Source organism: Lithobates pipiens, unplaced genomic scaffold (assembly GCF_037356315.1).
Source record: "Lithobates pipiens isolate NorthernLeopardFrog02 unplaced genomic scaffold, aLitPip1_a1.2 Scaffold_30, whole genome shotgun sequence".
Taxonomy (NCBI): domain Eukaryota; kingdom Metazoa; phylum Chordata; class Amphibia; order Anura; family Ranidae; genus Lithobates; species Lithobates pipiens.
In genome coordinates this window covers 92698451-92718864 of record NW_027507791.1, presented here as the reverse complement: position 1 = coordinate 92718864, position 20414 = coordinate 92698451, and the positions used below count along the sequence as shown (strand labels likewise).

The following is a 20414-nucleotide window of genomic DNA, read 5'->3' as shown; positions in this document are numbered from 1 at the left end:
TTTGGGAATCCAGCGAACCACAGTGAGAGCCGTTATCCACAAATGGCGAAGACATGGAACAGTGGTGAACCTTCCCAGGAGTGGCCGGCCGCCCAAAATTACCCCAAGAGCGCAGCGACGACTCATCCAAGAGGTCACAAAAGACCCCACAACAACGTCCAAGGAACTGCAGGCCTCACTTGCCTCAGTTAAGGTCAGCGTTCATGCCTCCACCATCAGGAAAAGACTGGGCAAAAATGGCCTGCATGGCAGAGTTCCAAGGAGAAAACCACTGCTGAGCAAAAAGAACATCAAAGCTCGTCTCAATTTCTCCACAACACATCTTGATGATCCCCAAGACTTTTGGGACAATATTCTGTGGACCGATGAGACAAAAGTGGAACTCTTTGGAAGGTGTGTGTCCAAGTATATCTGGCGTAGAAGGAACACTGCATTTCATAAAAAGAACATTATACCAACAGTAAAATATGGTGGTGGTAGTGTGATGGTCTGGGGCTGTTTTGCTGCTTCAGGACCTGGAAGACTTGCCGTGATAAAAGGAACTATGAATTCTGCTGTCTACCAAGAGATCCTGAAGGAGAATGTCCGACCATCTGTTCGTGAAATGAACTTGGGTTCTGCAGCAGGACAATGATCCTAAACACACCAGCAAGTCCACCACCGAATGGCTGAAGAAAAACAAAATGAAGACTTTGGAATGGCCTAGCCAAAGTCCTGACCTGAATCCTATTGAGATGTTGTGGTATGACCTTAAAAAGGCCGTTCATGCTCGAAAACCCTCTAATGTAACTGAATTAGGACAATTCTGCAAAGATGAGTGGGCCAAAATTCCTCCAGGACGCTGTAAAAGCCTCATTGCACGTTATCGCAAACGCTTGGTTGCAGTTGTTGCTGCTAAGGGTGGTCCAACCAGTTATTAGGTTTAGGGGGCAATCACTTTTTCACACAGGGCCATGATGGTTTGGATTTTTTTTCACCTTTAATAATAAACACCTTCATTTACAAATTGCATTTTGTGTTTACTTGTGTTGTCCTTGACTATTGTTTAAATTGGTTTGATGTTCCGAAACACTTAAAGTGTGACAAACATGCAAAGGAACAGGAAATGAGGAAGGGGGCAAACACTTTTTCACACCACTGTAGCATCAAAAAATGGGCACTGAATGAGCAAAGCACAACTTTGCTAAGTCTTGTCTGGTACCTCATCCTAATCAATGATCTACAAAATAATGGCCCCTAGCAAACTAAATAAGGACTATAATGGTACCCAATTTTTGTAAAAAGTATCAAAAAAATATATATAAAATTGTACATGCATACATATAAAAAAAAAAACGCACACACACACACACACACACACACACACACACACACAAAAACTGCACATAAAACACCATAAAAGAACCTTGAATACAGGTTCTTGGTGGCTCCTTTATGACGTTTCGCCAGAGATAACACACTTCTTCAGGAAAAGTTTCAGAATGAACACTCACGGTTAGTAGTCAAAAACATCAAAGTAGAAACACGTTGAATGGTCCACCTACAAAATGGTCATTGTCACCCATATAATGCCACAGAACGGTCCTCCTCTGTTTCCAAGAGTCATTAGTCCTTATGTAATTGGAACTAGGTATCAAAATAGTCAAATCATAATATACACCTAGTGATATACAAGGTATTATATGAGGTAGGTAAAGAGGTTCCTATCATGTCTTTCCTCAGATTAGCATGGAGTGAATCTATTTCACTCCATGCTAAATATTTTTTGATACTTTAAAAAGGCATGGGGATCATGGGATGGGGGAGGGGGTCCAGCTTAAGTCCAACTTACAGATTTTCTGTAAAGGTGAACTTACACGTTCAGCACAGTACCTCAGTGTTGCAGGACAGCAAGGTTAACCTTCTACAAAATGAATAAACTAAATAATGTAGTAACCGAGGATACTGCACTGAGGAATATGTTCAACTATATTACTAAAGAATAGCTAATACCTGAAATTCTTAGTTGCTCCTTTCATCAAAAAATATTCAATCGTAACTCAATCCGGTTAAGTGTTACCATCACTTCTTCTAAATGTATTTATAGGTTACACTTACTGTTGCTGGATTTTAGGTCCCGATGTATGACAGGTACAATGGCTTCATCATGCAGGTAATTCATTCCCCTGGCAATCTGTACTGCCCAGTTCACCAATATATCTGGTGGAATCTTTTTCCCAGAAAGCACCCTGTTGAGTGATCCTCCTCGGGCAAACTCCATGATTAAGCACAAGTTGGGTTCCTTCAAGCAGACACCCCTCAGTGCAATTATGTTGGGGTGATCAAGCATAGCAAAGAGTTTAGCTTCCTGTCTGACGTTCTCAATAGTCTGGCTGATGTCTTCATCTGGATCATGACGTGCTGCCTTGACAGCTACTTCCTCATCTCCCCAAATAGCACGGTACACCTTTCCAAAGCCACCGATTCCAATGATCTCTTCTAGGAGCATCTCTGAAAAATCGATTTCTTCTACTGTAAGGCAAGCATGGGAAAAAATAGGAAATAAAACAGGTTAGTTAAAACAGATCTATAAATGTCTTTACAAACATAATAACCCTAAAGCCCCTTTCACACTGTCGGACCATTCAGGTCCGCCTGTCAGTTTTATCGGCGGGCGCTCCATGCTAGTCTATGGAGCGACGGATATCAGCGGTGACATGATTGCCGACATCGGGCCCGGTCCGATCCGCTAAAATTAGACGGAGGGCGCTATGTCCGCATACATCCCTGATGGATCGGATCAGTTGAGATCTGATGAAAACAGATATGCTGTCCATTTTCGTCCGATCTCTCCATAGCAACCAGTGGCGCTCAACAAGCCCCTCCCTGCTCAGTGAGCCGAGAGGGACCTGTCATCTGCCGGCTCAGTGGAGCTCAACGGAGAGATCTCCCGCTGAGCTGGCGGACAGAGGCGGACTCTGTGGCAGTAGATCCACCTCATGAGAATGAAGTCTAATAATATCAAATGAGAGACTGGTGTGGAGAAAGCAAAGACAACCTAACAGTCTTTTCAATCTTCATGGATACAGGGCTGTCAACTATTTTCATTACTGATTACTTGGGCTGCATACAGAATGCATTATTTGTTTACATCACAGTAAATACAGTGCAGCACACATACAGCTCAGTACACCATCCATACATGTAAGTGCCTGAGGACTTGTGAAGGTGAGAGGACCAAGGCTCATGGGACATGTAGTCCTGGGCAGGAGAAGGAAGTGATATAAAGTGATTCTAAAGCAGGGCTCGACAAACCCCGGGCACCAGGTCACATTTGCGACTAGAATCTGCGACCTGGCGCCTGGGGCAGCACAGCTGGGGGGTATCCTGTCTCCGTGTACACCCCCCTCCCGGCGGTAATTGAGGCCGCGGCTTGGGGCCTTCTGCAGTCCTATGCTTCCTTCTGGAATCCGGCGCCCTCTTGTGGTGGCCGTTGGTATGACAACCAGCAATGCTAATGGAGCTTCCCCTTCCTGCCTATCTCCTTCCCTTTACTTAGAAACCCTAAACATTATATATATATTTTTTATTCTAACACCCTAGAGCATAAAATGGCGGTAGTTGCAATACTGTCTGTCACACCGTATTTGCGCAGCGGTCTTATAAGCGCACTTTTTTGGGGAAAAATAATTTATTTCATTAAAAAATAAGACAACGGTAAAGTTAGCCCAATTTTTTTTTATATTGTGAAAGATAATGTTACGCTGAGTAAATTGCAAAATTGCGTCCGCTCGTGGAATGGTGACAAACATTTACCCTTTAAAATCTCCATAGGCGACGTTTAAAAAATTCTGCAGGTTGCATGTTTTGAGTTACAAAAGAGGTCTAAGGCTAGAATTATTGCTCTCCCTCTACCGATCACGGCGATACCTCACATGTGTGGTTTGAACACCGCTTTCATAAGTGGGCGCTACTCACATAGGCGTTCGCTTCTGCACGCGAGCTTGGCGGGACTTATTTATTTTAACTTTTATTTTTACATTTTTCACTGTTCTTGTAAAAAAAATGGTGCCCCTTTTATTCCTATTACAAGGAATGTAAAAATCCCTTGTAATAGAAAAAAGCATGGCAGGTCCTCTTAAATATGAGATCTGGGGTCAGAGAGACCTCCCATCTCATATTTACACAAAAATGCTATTACATTTTTTTTTTTTAAATAAAAAATAAATAAAATGTCCCTCTAAGAGCTATGGGCAATGACTTCCCCTCACTCGTCTCCATGTCAGGCCAGGGACAGGTCCAGATCGCTGTTACCGACCTGGCTCCTAGATTCCAAGCAAATTTGTCAAGCCCTGTTCTAAAAGGCAGAAGATTTTTTTTACCTTGCTACAGGAAAACTCCATACTATACTTTGTGGCTTGCTATTGAGGCACTTTGAAGGGAGAAGGAGTCAGAAGCACCAGCAGGTGACCCAAGAAAAGGAGAATCAGGGCTGCTCTATGTAAAACCATTACACAGAGCAAGTAGGACAAAAATACATGTTTACAAATCACTTGTAGGCTCTGTGCAGGGAAGATCACCATTTGAACCCAAAGAAGCTGGGGGCTGATAAGACTGGAGATGAGCTAAGGCATTACAATGACATTTAAAGTAAAAGTTTACGAGCATTGTGCATTATCTTTAAATTGTTAAATATCATGCAAAAAAAGCCCCAGCCTTTAGAACTACCATAAAATAAAAGATTTATATCCCCCCATCCCTTCATACAGCTTCATGTCTGACTCCTAGATAAAATACCCGCTATAGCCGACTTCTGGACACTACATTAATTAATAGAGATAGATAGATAGATAGATATATACACACACACACACACACACTTACACACTTTTGCACACTTTTGTTGGCAGCAGTTTAGACATTAATGGCTGTGTTGTGTTATTTTGAGGGGACAGCAAATTTACACTGTTGTTATACAAGCTGTACACTCACTACTTTACATTGTAGCAAAGTATAAATTTTCTTCAGGGTTGTCACATGAAAAGATATAATAAAATATTTACAAAAATGCGAGGAGTGTACTCACATGATGATTTTGTGCATGTACAGTATATGAGCTCCTCTTGATCCAGCGGTGTCCAGGAGAGCCTTGCTTCTCCAGCGACTCCCATTCCCGATTGGCTTTTGGCAGCAGTGGAAGCCATTGGCTCCCACTGCTGTCAACCACAGCCAGCGAGTCAAATCATGACACGGAAGGAGGCGGGGCCAAGCTGCGGCTCCATGTGTGAATGGACACACAGCACTGGCTCAGCTCAGGTGCCCCCATAGCAAGCTGTTTGCCGTGAGGGCACCCGGCATGAGGGAGGGGCCAGGAGCCACATACAAGTACATCATCCGTACATCAGCAGTGACATCGCTGGCTCCTGTGTCAGGTAAGTGACTATGCGATGCATAGTAGTCCATTATGCTTTACCTTTGCAGGGAGACAAAGAGGAAGTAAACCCATCAGGGTTTACTTCCTCTTTAAGCGAAATTTTTTAGGCCTCATGTACACTGCTGCTGGTAAACGGATGTTTAGGAGCAGTTGGGCATTTTTTTCAACTGCTCCTGAACTCTCATCTATGTTATCTTATCAGTACATGTACACTGGTTCGTTTATAGTCGTTTCTAGGCAGTTGTGTTTAGAGGCTTTTTTGGAACCCCAAAAAAAAAATGCGTTCAGAAGATGTGTTTAGAGGCATTTCAAACGCCAAATGCGGCAAAACTCGCGTGTAGCCGTTTTTCATTTTTGGCTATTTTGGAGAAAAAATTTTTTAAATAATATTTTTTTCCCCAAACGCTTCTAGACGTAAATGCGGCTAACCAGCCATTTTTTAGATGCCAGTTTCTAGCTGTGAAGTTAAATCTTTCAGGAGAGGTTGAACAATGTCCGTGTACATGAAGCATTATGGACTTTCTGTGAAAAGAATACAATGTTTCTTCTGAATAGAAGAAGTAAACAAAGAGCCGCTGCCTAGGATCATTCTACTATCACTAGAACTATAAATATGAGGCTTACAGTACTGTGGGGGTAAATGAAAAACAGTTTTACCAAATGGAGCAGCAGACAAAACACAGGACAGCCATCAATAGAGGATTTGTTTTTTCTTAAACACACAGCAAATGGCCTAATTTTTTATTTATTTATTTATTATCTCCACGGAGTTTAAAGGGGTTGTAAAGGCAGAAGAGGATCCGGGCTGCCCTGTGCAAATCCACTGCAACAGAGCAGGTGTAACAACATATTCGGCGACCCATCGCAGTTTGCTACGGAAATGACGTTCCGTCACCGCCATCTTGCTACACCCCACACTGGACGACAGTAAGGATACACTAAGAAGGGGGAAAGTGGACATCTTGTTACACCCACCAGAGTTTTGCATTTTACACGTATTTATAACAGTAAAGTCAGTTTCTATAGTGAAATACAGGACTTACAACTCCGTCTGACTACTTAGATCTTGAATTTTACAATCAGCGGCAACCCTGCTCATCTCACAGATTTGCTAATCTGACAGAAGTTCACTGCTTTTAACCTACCTGGCAGTATGATTCAGTCTGGAATTAGGTGCTGAAAGCGGTACAATTATTTTGCATAAAAATCTGGCGTTTTATTTTGTAGTCCTGTAATTCTTAGGAATAACGCTCTTAAATCTCTTCAAACCAGAATCTAGCAGACATCCCGGGTATGATAAAGTTTATAATATAATAAAGAATAATAAAAATTATTCAATAATGTAATCAAATCCTAAAACACTGAAAAAGGGACACTTTTTTGTTGCTATGGACAATCTCCAAATTCCAGGCAGAAAAAACAGTATTTATAATATAAAAGTGCATGCAGGGCACTGCACAGACCACTAGGGACAAAGGGGGTGTGTATTTTTTAATACAGCACTGTAATCTGTAAGATTACAGTGCTGTGTGTGTTTTGTGTGTTTTTACTTTTTTAAATTTGCCGCCGTTCTCCGCTCCCGTGCGCCGTAACGTCGCAGGGAACGGAGCTCGGCGGCATTCGGCACTGTGAATCGAGCGGAGGACAGCTCGATCACACAGCGCGGGGGACATCGCTGGATCCAGGGGACAAGGTAAGTAACTCTCCCTGTGTCCTCCCTGCATCCAGCGATGCGATCCCGAGTTTGGCTCGGGGTTACCGCTCCTGCTAGTAAATTCCTAACCCGAGCCAGACTCGGGATTACCGCTAGGGAGGTTAAAATTCAACATCTAAGCAGTCAGACGGAGTTCTAAGTACTGTATTTCACTATATAAATTAACTTTACTGTTATAAATACATGTAAAATGAAAAACTCCAGTGGGCGTAGCAACATGTCCGCTTTCCCCCTTCTTAGTGTATCCTTACTGTGGGCGTGTGTGGGGTGTAGCAAGATGGCGGCGACGGAACTTCACTTCCGTAGCAAACTGCGATGGGTTGCCAAATATGTTGTTACACAGGTAAGTATAACATTTTTTTCCCCTAAAAATAACAACACAAAAAAAACTTTACAATTACTTTAACTTTACAGTAGGAGTCATGTCAAATCCTATCTAAACTTAAACCTGCTAAAATGGGTCATTATAATTCCTATACAAACTACCCTGTAGAGCAGTGTTTCTCAACCTTTTACCTTGGAGGAACCCCTGGCAAAAAGTTTAAGATCTCGAGGAACCCCTGAAATAATGTTGACATCTACAGCTCACGGAACATTGGTATGATCAGCGAGCTGTTGATAACAAATATTTGTAAAAATAGCGTTAAATAAAATAATAAATATTAAAAAGTACCTATTTAATGTGAAACACATGTTTTCTTTTCCTGCAGAGCTGATCCATTCAGAGCACATTACAGGGGACATTACATGGGGCAGAGCACATAACATGGGACAGGAGACATGACAGAGAACCTTACATGGGACAGGGCACATTACATGGGGCAGAGCACATGACATGGGACAGGGCACATTACATGGGACATTAGAGGAGACATGGGAGAGGGCACATTACATGGGACAGGGTACATTACATGAGACATGGCACATTACATGGGACATCACATGGGGTGGGGGGGACACAGCTGGGCACAGCACCATTGGCTTTCTTCTAGCTTCAGAGCACATTTAATTTCTCCTCCTATACTGTCCACCGCAGATGATGTCACTTACTCAGGAAGGACAAGAGGGGCCAGAAGAGAACAGCGCTCTCCAGCCAATAGGATGCTCTAGGCTTCCCTGCTTATCTCTGCCTGTGTGATCCTCCTGTCAGCTGCCTGACAGTCAGATTGCCGCAGAACGCTCGGTTGAGAACCGCTGCTGTAGAGGAAAGAGGAGCTACGTGCAGTGATTTATTTAGGTTTTGTGTTGCCATAGGCCTGACTAAACTCATGCACTCCCTAATTTAAATGACACAGCCCTTCCTGTCAAGGTCACACCCCTGCCCAGTCATCTGCAAACAACATCCCTTCCTCTCTAGGCTCCACCTCTTCCGCTCGGTACATTAGTGCAGCCCCATCACTGCTGCCTTATCAGTGCAGCGCAGCCTCATCAGGGGCCACCAGTGCAGCCCATCAGTGGCCATCATTGCAGTCTCATCAGGGGCCAAAAGTGCTGCCTTATCAGTGCAGCTCAAGAGTGCCGCATCATTAGTGGGCACCAGTGCCACTGATGGGACAGCACTGACACTAGTGCCCATACCACTGATGAGACAGCACTGATATGAGTGCCTATATCAGTGCAGCCTCATTAGTGCAGCTTATCAGCAGGGCCTCATCAGGGGCCACTAGTGCAGGCTATCAGTGCCCATCATTGTAGCACATCAGTGCAGCCTCATCAGTGGCAATCAGTGCAGTTTCATAATATCACAGCTTATTAGTGTATATGTATTGCATATTGATTATAACACAGAGCACTTTGCAATACTTTAATTCTCACTGAATGTGGACTGTTTAATGAGTTTGTAGCACAGATTACTTTTGCAATATAATCTGTATATTAATTTAATCCATATTGAGTACTTTATATATTGCTTGGCACCCGACTTAGAAAAAGAAACAGTAACTTATTAATTGTACTTGCTGTCCTGGCCGCCGCCTGGGGGTTTCCCTCGTCCTTCTCTCTCTCACTCCTCCTATCGTCATAGACAGACCCCGCCTTGAGGAGAAGATGTAATGTAAGGATGCCGCGTGGAGGAGGGTAGGTGGAGCATTAGGTTCTCCCTCTGAGAACCTTTGATTGGAGACAAAGGTCATCTATTCTCTGGTCCTGGGTGGTCTCGTTAGTAGAGAGTGAAGAGTAAAAATTCAAAAACAGCCACAGCTCAGACCAGCTGGCTGTGTGCTTGGTGACGTCAAGGACCAGTGCTCCACCCGACCGTTTCCCCATACAAGGCAAAGACTGGGAACGGAGGCTGGCTTCATAGTGAAAACTAGGGGGATTAGGAGAGTTTGCAAGAAATAGCTATGCATTGGGATCGATTTACTAAAGGTATATAGACATTGTGCAAGTAAATGAAAGGAACTTTTGCTAATTTCCGTCTTCCAACCATGTGCAAACAAAATGCTGTTTTTAATTTTCCTTGCATGCGATTGGATATCCTTTGCAAACTGAAGCTGCACCTCATTTACTACACTCTGGGGTAAATGAGTGCAACTGGCACATGTTTTGTAGCAAATGCTACCTTCAGAGTGCAAATGCACTTCCAAACTAGAGGTCGACCGATATGGGTTTTTCTCTGGCCGATGCCGATATTTAGAAATCATGGCGGCCGATAGCCGATATATGATGCCGATTTTTTTGGGCCGATATGTTAGGCCGATTTTATTTTATTTATTTATTTTTTTTCCTTTTTTTTTTTTTTAATCCCCCTTGATCTAACACACCTTTCCCACTGGGGCGTTTTTCAGGCGCTTTTGGGCTAAAAATAGCGTCTGTAAAGTGCCTGCAAAATAGCTCCCCTGCAGTCTGTGTGAAAGACAGAGTGCTTTCACACTGAGGCGATGCGCTGGCAGGATCTTAAAAAAAAGTCCTGCAAGCAGCACGTTTGGAGTGGTGTATACCGCTCCTCCACCACTCCTGCCCATTGATATGAATGGGCACCACTGCCGAAGCGCATGCAATGCGATTTGGCAGCAGTGCTTCATGGGCGTATTTAACCTCTTCCTTGGCCGCTAGCTGGGTTATATGTGCCCCACTAGCAGCCAAATAGCACCGCTAAAATGATGGTAAAGAGCCACTAAAACTTGCGTTTTACCATCAACGCCTGCCCGCTCCAGTGTGAAAGCAGCCTTCATAAGTGATACAGAAAATTTCTTACATTTAAACATTTATTAAACAAAACAAACCTCCAATCAGTTTACTTGTATGTATGATTTAGATTAAAAAAAAAAAAAAAAAAAAAAAACCTATGTATTAAATAAAAACAGGTAGTCAAAACTTTTGGACGAAAAAAAAAATGGGCTAACTTTACTGTTTTTATTTTAAATAGTGTATTTTTTTCCCCAAAAAAATGCATTTGAAAGACCTCTGTGCAAATGCCGTGTGACATAAAATATTGCAACAACCGCTATTTTATTCCCTAGGATCTCTGCTAAAAAAATATATATAATTTTTGGGGGGTCCAAGTGATTTTCTGGCAGAAAACACAGGATTTTTACTTGTAAGCAACAAGTGTCAGAAAAGATTTAGTCTTTAAATGGTTAAACTGAGAACTTCTACACACTGAGATGAGTTCATTCATTGAAGTGTAAACATTGTATCATTTAGTTCTTTTCTTGGCAGCCTGCCCAGAGAGGAGGAAAGTGTTGCTATGACGACTCAGGCAACTCACACTGACTTCTTACAGAAGTCATTTCAAAGTCCTGCTGTAGTTCTAAATCGGCTTTTTATCAGCAAAATCGGCAGATGCCGATTATTTAAAAAACGGCAAATATCGGCCGATATATCGGTCGACCTCTATTCCAAACTGCACAATCTTTAACCTTTAGTTAAATCGGAAGAAAAAAAAAATTCAGGAGTGATTGTTCGATTTTCGTGTAGTGTGAACACAACTTTCAACATCCGATTCAGACTTTGCAAACAAAAGTTTCCGAAAGCACAAACTACAACATTTTTCCTGCGTGTGAACAGATTGAACAATTGTCATTTAATGGGTACCATTTACATACAAGAAAAAGCAGAAATAAAAGACTGCGCATGATCAGAACAATAACCAAAATAAGCCTTTGCCGTGAAATGAGGAAAATGGAATGATCGTTCACCCGATTTTCTCATAGTGTGTACCAGCCTTAACTCAACCTCATTATGTCCCAGTTGATGCCTTGTATGGGGAAACGCATTAGAGCGCTAGTTCTTGATGTCACCGTGCACACAGCGAGCTGGTCTGAGTCGTGGCCATTTTTGAATTTTTACTCTTCACTGTGTTCTTGGATGTAAGCGTTGCATTTACTTCAATACATTTTTTGGATATACTACACCATGAAGTCCTTCTCTTTTATCCTCTACTAATGAGACCACCCAGGACCATCTGAGAATAGACGATGACCTTTGTCTCCAAGCTTTTTTTTTATTTATTGGATATCTTGGTGCATCAAGAGTGTCCCCCCCCCCCCCGAGAGGAACCCCAGGCAGGCTTTTGCACAGGAGTGTCAGATCTTTATAATATGAGATGCTACAAATCTGGTAACAATATAGATATTATCATCCCTTGACTTTAGACCATTGGAAGATGCACATTGTTTCACATCGTGGCTTAATTCCTGTGGACTCTTGTTTATATGATTTATATTTACATTTAATAGTGTTCCGATCACTGTTTTACACCGATTCTTTTATTATATAATGTGCACTGTTTTGATCACCTGTATTTATCTCTTTTTTTAGTGATATAACACTTTAACCCTGATAGGGTATCAACATATTTATTAGTGGATGCACGCTTGTTTTCACCTTACACATATTTTTAACTTTAGTGTTCAAGCTATTTTCGAGCTGTCCCACTCTGTTGGGATTAGCACAGACATTCACCGCGTTACACAGATATCGTATGGTCTATGGGACTATAAATCTTGTTTTTTTTGCACCGTTTCTCATTGATCTTTTGTGGCACTTTACATGCATTGTTTATGGGGGGTGTGTGTGTGTGTGTCTTTTGTACTTATCGCTTAGGCGCGTTGAGTTGAAAACGCTTCACTATCAAACAAATCTTTCCTTGACACTGGGTAGTTAATATAGGGCTTAAAGTATCAAGCTAAACTGCAACTTTCTTTTTATTAGAAATTAATGGAATGATCAGTCCCAGCATAGATCATACATGTGCACCATGTTGCTCTGTTTGCAGATCCTTGGATATTCTGGGTTGAGTTGTGGCTTTGAACCATGTAATAGTCTGATGTAGACTGAGACTCTTCCATAGCCACTTCATAAACTAGGAGGTTTTTTTTTAGGGGGGGGGGGGGGGCACGACATCAAATGAGATGTATAGAACTATACACCTCCATCCCTAAATCTATGGAGGCTTTCCTGTGCCACACCTTTATGAAGGACACATAGTTTTAGCTGTGCTGTCTAAAGCTAGCCCATTCTCATATTACTACTCAATTTTAGGTCTGCCATGCTATAATGGGTCCATAGGTGCAGGTCCCCGTTAGCAAGGACTCAGTAACCCCTGGTGTTTTCAGGTCAAGTGTAGCACCCTTTGGATGCTATTTACGATTGGCTCTTCTATCCAGTACAACATACGTTAACCTCCAAGGTTGGGCAGAAGGGTCTGAGACTCTGTTTAAACCAAACATGGAACATGCTTTGATACATCAATGAACGACTACAAGGTTACCTCTCATAACCCTGAGGATACCAGAGTGTATCATCATATTGTTTTTTCACTTGTTCATCTCATGTATGTTTCCTGTCTTTTACTGATGATTCATAATATTTATCTGTTTTTTATTAATTGAAGTGCCTATAAAGTCTCACAACTGGGGAACCTCTATGTCTATATTTATAGCTAGAATAGCACATTTCCTGTCCAACACTCAATTCCTCCCCTGCAGTGAAGCGAGTGTGATTAGTGAGAGCAGAATTTAGATAGATATTCTCCTTTCACCACACACATGAGGGCCCAGAAACATCTACAGCGACCCTAGGGCCTATTCACATCAACTCCCAGAACAGCTACAAGTGACTCCCATAGCCTGTCCTGAAACCACAGAGGCTCAAAGGATCATGGGACATGTAGTATCAGGACTGGTAAAAAGGAAGGAAACCAGATGTCAGAGAACTTTGAAACTCAGCTACGAGGAGTGATATCACAGACACAGAAATCTGCTAAAGTAGGTAAGATACAGATAAAGTGACATGGAGGTTGTGATTTATTTACATGCACAACGCATCTGTTTTGGAGAAGAAAAGCTGGTGTTATTCTTTAAAGCTTTCCTTCATGGTCCACTGTGTACCTACCGTGTGAAATTTGCTAGAGAAAAAGGTTTTTAAAAAGTGTACCACACAACTCATGTTTATTATGAGAAAAAAGTACAAAATTTCCTCGGCTGTCGTTCAAATGCTTTACAACATGAGCTGGATAACTGAAGCCTGGGAGACATGGTTTTGGAAAGCCCCTAGACTGGGGGAAAGTGCCAGGTCTGCATTAGGAGAAGGTCACTCACTGGTCACTAGAACAATTACACAAATAAATATTAGACCATGCAAAACAAACAAGAAACAAAATATTGATCAATGTAGCGGATACTTTTACAATGCATACTGCAGATCTGACAGCTAATATGGAACGCTAAAACTACCATTCATTCTACTTTCAATGGATATACAGTAAAATAAATGCCACTGCGTCTCTATTGCAAAAATCACATTGTGGCACATCAACTCTTTCACCGCCAGGTGCGTACGTCGTACGGTCCTAACAGCAGTGGGTATCATGCACACCAGTGGCTGCAACCACCAGGATTGTGTGTGAAACTGACAGGCAGACTCCTGGCTGTAAGGAAAGAGCATTCAAGCAGTTCCGCTGCTGCACGATCGCTTGCACAAACACACCCCAGTACCAGCGCACCACCCCCACGCTTACCAGGCTCTGCTTGCAGGACCAGGAGCTCCATGGTGGGTGCCAGCGGGAAGAGGGGAAGGAGAAGAGCGGACACACATCGGCTTGCCTCCCATTCTTCTTATGACGCAGAAAGCGACATCTCGGTGTCCCTGGCAACCTCAGCCAGGAAATGTTTTGCAATGCGATTTGCATTGCAAAACATTTAGACCCCCCTTTCACACTGGGGTCACTGTTTATGCGGCACTTTTAACCCCATTCATTCCGATGGGCAGGGCATTTCGGGAGCGCTCCCAAATTGCCCCAAAGATGCTGCTTGCAGGACTTATCGGAATGTCCCACAAGCACCCCGCCCAGTGTGAAAAGACTCTTAAGGCTGGGTTCACACCTATGCAAATTGGATGCGGCTAACGGCACATCAAAATTCACATGACATTTTAAAATATGTTCATTTGAAGGAGGCTGGTTCACATATGTGCGTTACATTCGCACTCCGCATTGCCCCAAAAAAAAAAAGTGTGCATTTTCTGGGCATTGCGGTGCGAATTGCAAGCACATTATTAGGGAATCGGATTCGCAGATGCATTCCGTTCTGAACACAAATTCCCTCCCCCTCCTCACTACACCTCCTCCCTCTCCCAGGTCAGCTGATCCGCAGCTACAATGGAGAGGAACCGCTAAACAGACATTTTTTTTCTCTTTGCAGAGAAAAACAAACAGAGCTGGAATTTGCACTGCACACGTGTGAACCCAGCCTAAGTGAATGGGAGGTGGTTTTCAGGCACTTAGAGGCTCTTTTTAGTGCCAATGTGGCTGAAAACTGCCCCAGTGTGAAAGGGGTCTTAGTGGAGCCCAGGGGAGACATGCAGGGTCTTTTAGACCATGCATATCTCAATAAAGAGAACCCGTCAACTAAAAATAATGCAGTGAGGGAAAAAAAAAAAAATAGTTTAAGCGGTTGTATACTATACTAAGGCTTACCTGTATGTAAAGTGAATATCTCCTAAACCTGTACAATTTAGGAGATTTTCACCTTGCATGCAGCTGCTGGTGTCAGTGGCAAATTGGCTCTGAAGGTCTGGCGGATGCTTCCGGAAAATCAGAGCTCCTTGCCAAAAAGAGTGACATCGCGGCTCCAGGCACTCACAGCACCGGAGCCGTGAACCCGTCAACATGTCAGCTCCCTCAGTGGTGACCGGGAGGCGATGCGTTCTAAGGTACCGTATATACTCGAGTATAGGCCGACCCGAATATAAGCCGAGGCCCCCAATTTACCCCCAAAAAAACTGGCAAACGTATTGACTCGTGTATAAGCCGAGGGTGAGACATGCCTGTCCATCCCTGTGTGTGTGTCCGTCCATCCCTGTGTGTCCGTCCATCCCTGTGTGTCCGTCCATCCCTGTGTGTCCGTCCATCCATCCCTGTGTGTGTGTGTGTGTGTCCATCCATCCATCCCTGTGTGTCTCCATCCATCCGTGTGTGTGTGTGTGTGTGTGTGTGTGTGTGTGTGTGTGTGTGTGTGTGTGTGTGTGTGTGTGTGTGTGTGTGTGTGTGTGTGTGTGTGTGTGTGTGTGTGTCCAGCCTACCTTTGTCCCGAGCCTCCGTCCCGTGCCTTGCCTCCTTGCATCCGTGTCGTGCCTTGCCTTGCCCCCGTGCCGTCCCGTGCCGTGCCGTGCCCTCTTCGTCGGCGGCCATTGTAAAGTTCAAAAGCTGCGCCGCCGCCTTCGCCTGTGATAGGCGGAACACTGAATTTCCCAGCAGCCTGTGTTCCGCCTATCACAGACGTCGTATCATCCTCGTCCGTAGTACGAGGATGATACGATGTCCGTGATAGGCGGAACACAGGCTGCTGGGAAATTCAGTGTTCCGCCTATCACAGGCGAAGGCGGAGCCGGAGGCGCGGCTTTTGAATAGAATGGCCGCTGTCTGTCTGCTCGACACGCTGATCGAGCGGGCAGACAGCGATGACTCGAGTATAAGCCGAGGGGGGCACTTTCAGCCTCAAAAAAGAGGCTGAAAATCTCGGCTTATACTCGAGTATATACGGTAAGTATTTCAAAATGAGCTAGCTCATGATGCCTTTGCCTTACAGGGTTGTTGTTTTTTTGCGGGCATACAATCGCTTTAAGAAATTTTTTTTAAATAAAAAGCACATACACACACACACACACACACACACGCATCAAATGCAATACACGTCACATATCGCCACGCACACCGGAGTGAGAGAAATAATTCTAGCACAAGACCTCCTCCATAACACTAAACTGATACATATAGAGGGGGCTTTTGAAGCATAGCCTATTGAAAATATAGGGTACTGAATTTTGCTGCCATTTCACAGGCAGGCAAAAATTTAAGGTTTGGCAGGTTGGTTAGCCATTTACTCGGTGCAACCTCGTCTTATATTTTCTCAAAGATTTGGGTAATTTATTGCGTTGGTTTGCCCCAATATTCACGTGTGTTTTTTACTGAAATTTTGCTTTTGCTAGACCTTTGCGGTTAAATTAAAAGGGAATTCCAATTCTTTGTCACACGATTTTTTTTTCTCTAGGGTTTCTGCTTTCAGAAAAAATATACGTGTGGGTTTTGTGTAATCTTCAGGCCTAAAAAAAAAAAAAAAAAAAAAAAAAAAAAAGAGGCCAAAAACAAAAGGGCTAAAGGTTACAAACAATACAGGAACATGGACTATCGAATAAGATAGAACAATATATATATATATATATATATATATATATATATATATATATATATATATATATATATATATATATATATATATATATATATATATATATATATATATATATATATATAGCATACATGTACTAACCAGGCCTGACCCTGCTTAGCCTCTGAGCACCATCAATCTTAAGATTGAAACCAGCTGATTCTCCCACATTTGACACCTCATAAGAGGAGTCATCAGCCTCACCATGGCCCCTGAGGGGATTTGTCTTCTCCCGCCCCTAGGTCCTCAGGTTGAGAGTCCTGGGCAATGGAGGAGAACCTGTGCGCTTAACCACTTGCTTACTGGGCACTTAAACCCCCCCCCCCTCCTGCCCAGACCAATTTTCAGCTTTCAGCGCTGATGCACTTTGAATGACTATTGCGTGCTCATACAACACCGTACCCAAATAAAATTGTTATTTTTTTCCCCACAAATAGAGCTTTCTTTTGGTGGTATTTAATTACAGCTGGGAGTTTTAGTTTTTTGCTAAACAAAAAAAAAGATGCAAAATAAAAAAAATATATATAAAAAATAAAAAAATCACGTTTAATAGTTTGTTATAAAATTTTGCAAACAGGTCATGAGGCGGCACTGGTGGGCACTGATAGGCATAGTTAGGGCGGCACTAATAGGCACAGATAAGATAGCACGGATGGGTGGCACTAATAGGTACCACTGATAGGTGGCTCTGCTGGGCACTGGTAGATGACACTGATGGGCACAGATATGTGGCACTGGGGTGCAGCACCGTTGTTGAGGCAGATTGTGGGCACTGATGTGTGGCACTGTGGGCACTGATGTGTGGCACTTTATTACAGAGGTGCCACTGGCAGGGGGCAGGTGGGCACTAGTAAGCTGGCCGTGATCGGGACTGATGTCCCGATCGCGGCCGCCGGTGATCGGGACTGATGTCCCGATCGCGGCCGCCGGTGATCGGGACTGATGTCCCGATCGCGGCCGCCGGTGATCGGGACTGATGTCCCGATCACGGCCGCCGGTGATCGTCTCTTTTTGGAAAAGGAAAAATAGCCGATTACCGGCTCCGTTGTATCACATGATCAGCTGTCATTGGCTAACAGCTGATCATGTGGAAAGGGGTCGGGATCGACCCCTTGCTCAGATCCGTGATCAGGCGAGTCTCGTAGACTCACCGATCACAGAGCACGGGACGACGTCAATAGACGTAGTCCCGGCAAAGGAGGTCCGCGCTGTAGCCGTCATTTGGCTATAGCGCGGGTCTCTACTGGTTAAACTAACTTTTTTTTTTCCTTTTTTTTAAACCCATCAGGGAAAAAAGATATTTTGGTAAAATACACAGGGCTGCAGTGTTGAAAACAGTCAAACATTTCATGGCCCTGATGCTCATTCTGACCAGCCACTCCCTCTCAGGAGAGGATGCCATTGTAAAGAGGAGTAGGCTTTCCAGAGCTTGAGGGGACCCTTTTAGTTCTATTTTGGGGTTGTTAACCCCCCCTTCTGACCTTAGCCCGATGCACAACGCAGAGGTACTTTTAAAAGAAATCGCATCCACTGCTATTAATGCTCAGCCTTATACAAATAGTAAATATGTTAAGCAGGAAATGCCTGTGTCACCAAAACCTCTTCCATGCTCCCTTTGCTCTCATGTCTCTGCAACAATTTTGCAGCCAGCACTCCCGCGTTGGAGGATGGCAGCGCCGCGCTAAGCCTTGCCCCCACCTCACATTGCACCCCCCCCCCTCCTTTCTCTTTCAAAAAAGTTTTCCCGCGCAAGCACGGGCCTCTGATCCGGCTTGTGAGTGAGGGACGGAGGGAGGGATGGATGGCGTGGAAGAGACCTGGAAATCACCCTGTGTAGGGGTGGTTAAAAAAAAAAAAAAAATAATAATGGCATTTCCGATTGTTTTTCGTTCTCCCTTACACTCAGCCTCATGAAGAGAGGGGGGGGGGGGGGAAGAGTTCAGCTCAGGTGGAGGTGTCTGGAGGAAACAAAACAAAAAAAAAAAACCAATCTTACTGGAGGTCTGCCTGCTGGCTGGAGAAAAGGAGTCTGCTGCTTCTGTGACACAGCGTGATCTCTGAGCAAAACACAATAAGGTATGTGCTCCAAATTTACTTTAAAAGGAGACAATTCATAAGAAAATCTCCATTTACCTTTCCCGCCGCAGGATTTTCTGTGGTAAACCAACAGACCCAATCTTCACCCTTCATGGTGGGCTCTGTTAAACCTTCAGGAGCTGGGGATCCTCAAGGAAGCCCACAATCCTGGACCTGCAATAGCACCACCGGCAGTAAACTTTATGGCCTTAATACCAAAAAGTAATGGATTCCAGGGTCTAGCTCTCAAAAGAGAAGCATTCACAGGCAAAAACCTTGTTTCGTCAGACACAAGGCCAGAAAGACACCTTGAATGGATCAGTCTGCATAGCTAGCCCCAGCAAGGATTGCTCCAGAGAAGCTCAGCACATCTTTACTCCGTGACCAGCACCTAGACACTGGCGAAAAAACTGAGGTACTCCCAGTAGTGGGAGGGGTTATATAGTGAGTGCACTTTTTGCCTTAGGGTGTGCCAGTGTCCATCACCTAAAAGGTGGCTTATAACCCACATAGTAACTACTATGGCTCTGTGTCCCCTAATGTATGAAAAGAAAAAAAAGAAAAAAAAAAAATTACGATAGAGAGATAAAAGGAAAAGAGAGGAGAACAAAAGAGTGGTACCATAAGGGGTTTTCGTACTGTACGAGTGAAAGGGACACACGGGGAACGGTTAATGTCCATCGGTTAGGGGCACAAATTACTTGTCTTGCCTTGGGTGCTGACAACCTACGCTACGAAAATAATTTTCTTGTTGGGGTCCCCACAACTTGGGAAATTTTGATGGCCAATCAGAGCACCTGAGCTGCAAACCCGGAAGTAACTCCGGAGTAAGATGTTTACCTCTCTAAAGTAGTTGGAAACCTCTGAAATTAAAAATTAACAAAAGCCATTTCAGATCAAGGCTTGACAAATTAGGTTTAAATCTAGGAGCCAGCTAAATAAAAAAAAAAAAAAAGTTAGGAGTCTGTTTAAAAAAAAAAAAAAAAAAAAAAACTAAGGCTTTATTTTAAAAACGACAGCACAGCCAAGGTGGCGGGTGCACACACTCCCTAATCTGAAGTGCCAGATTGTTGAGGCCATTCCAGCACTCTAAGCCAGCTGCCCCACTCTAACCAGGAAAAAGCACCACAACATTGCGGCACCTATAACCGCAACACCAGCACTCATATGTCAAACTGGGAAGGAGATGTCCGAGGTAGGTGGGCAGTGACAGCAGACAAGGGAAGCCCTCAGTCAAGATGGTGGGTGCAGCCACTGCCAGCCTGGCCCACCAGAGGGTGCCAGTTCCTAGGCAAATGTAACAAACAAGATAGCGATTGCTGTATCCAGCTCCAGCAAGCCACGGCCTCAATTAAGGCTAAATTTAGGGAAAAAAAATAAAACACACCTGCTCAACGCCCAGGAGTATAAGTATAATCAGGCGATATAATTTGTACTTCACCGATTGGGCTGCCAAAAGCCCAGACACCAGGACACGATTTCAATCACCATGGCGATCTGGCACCTGGGATTTGTCAAGCCCTGTTTTATAATGTGCACTTGC

The 20414-nt window shown here is 43.7% G+C and overlaps 1 protein-coding gene across 1 annotated transcript in view; it reads right to left on the bottom strand.

Annotated features, from left to right (window-relative positions):
• Window positions 1–20414, bottom strand: part of MAP3K9 (mitogen-activated protein kinase kinase kinase 9) — a 119814-nt gene that overhangs the window by 88972 nt on the left and 10428 nt on the right. Inside the window, exon 2 of the mRNA XM_077464617.1 lies at window positions 2098–2511. Within this exon, the coding sequence (XP_077320743.1) occupies window positions 2098–2511 (414 nt within the window). The remainder of the gene's footprint in view (window positions 1–2097; window positions 2512–20414) is intronic.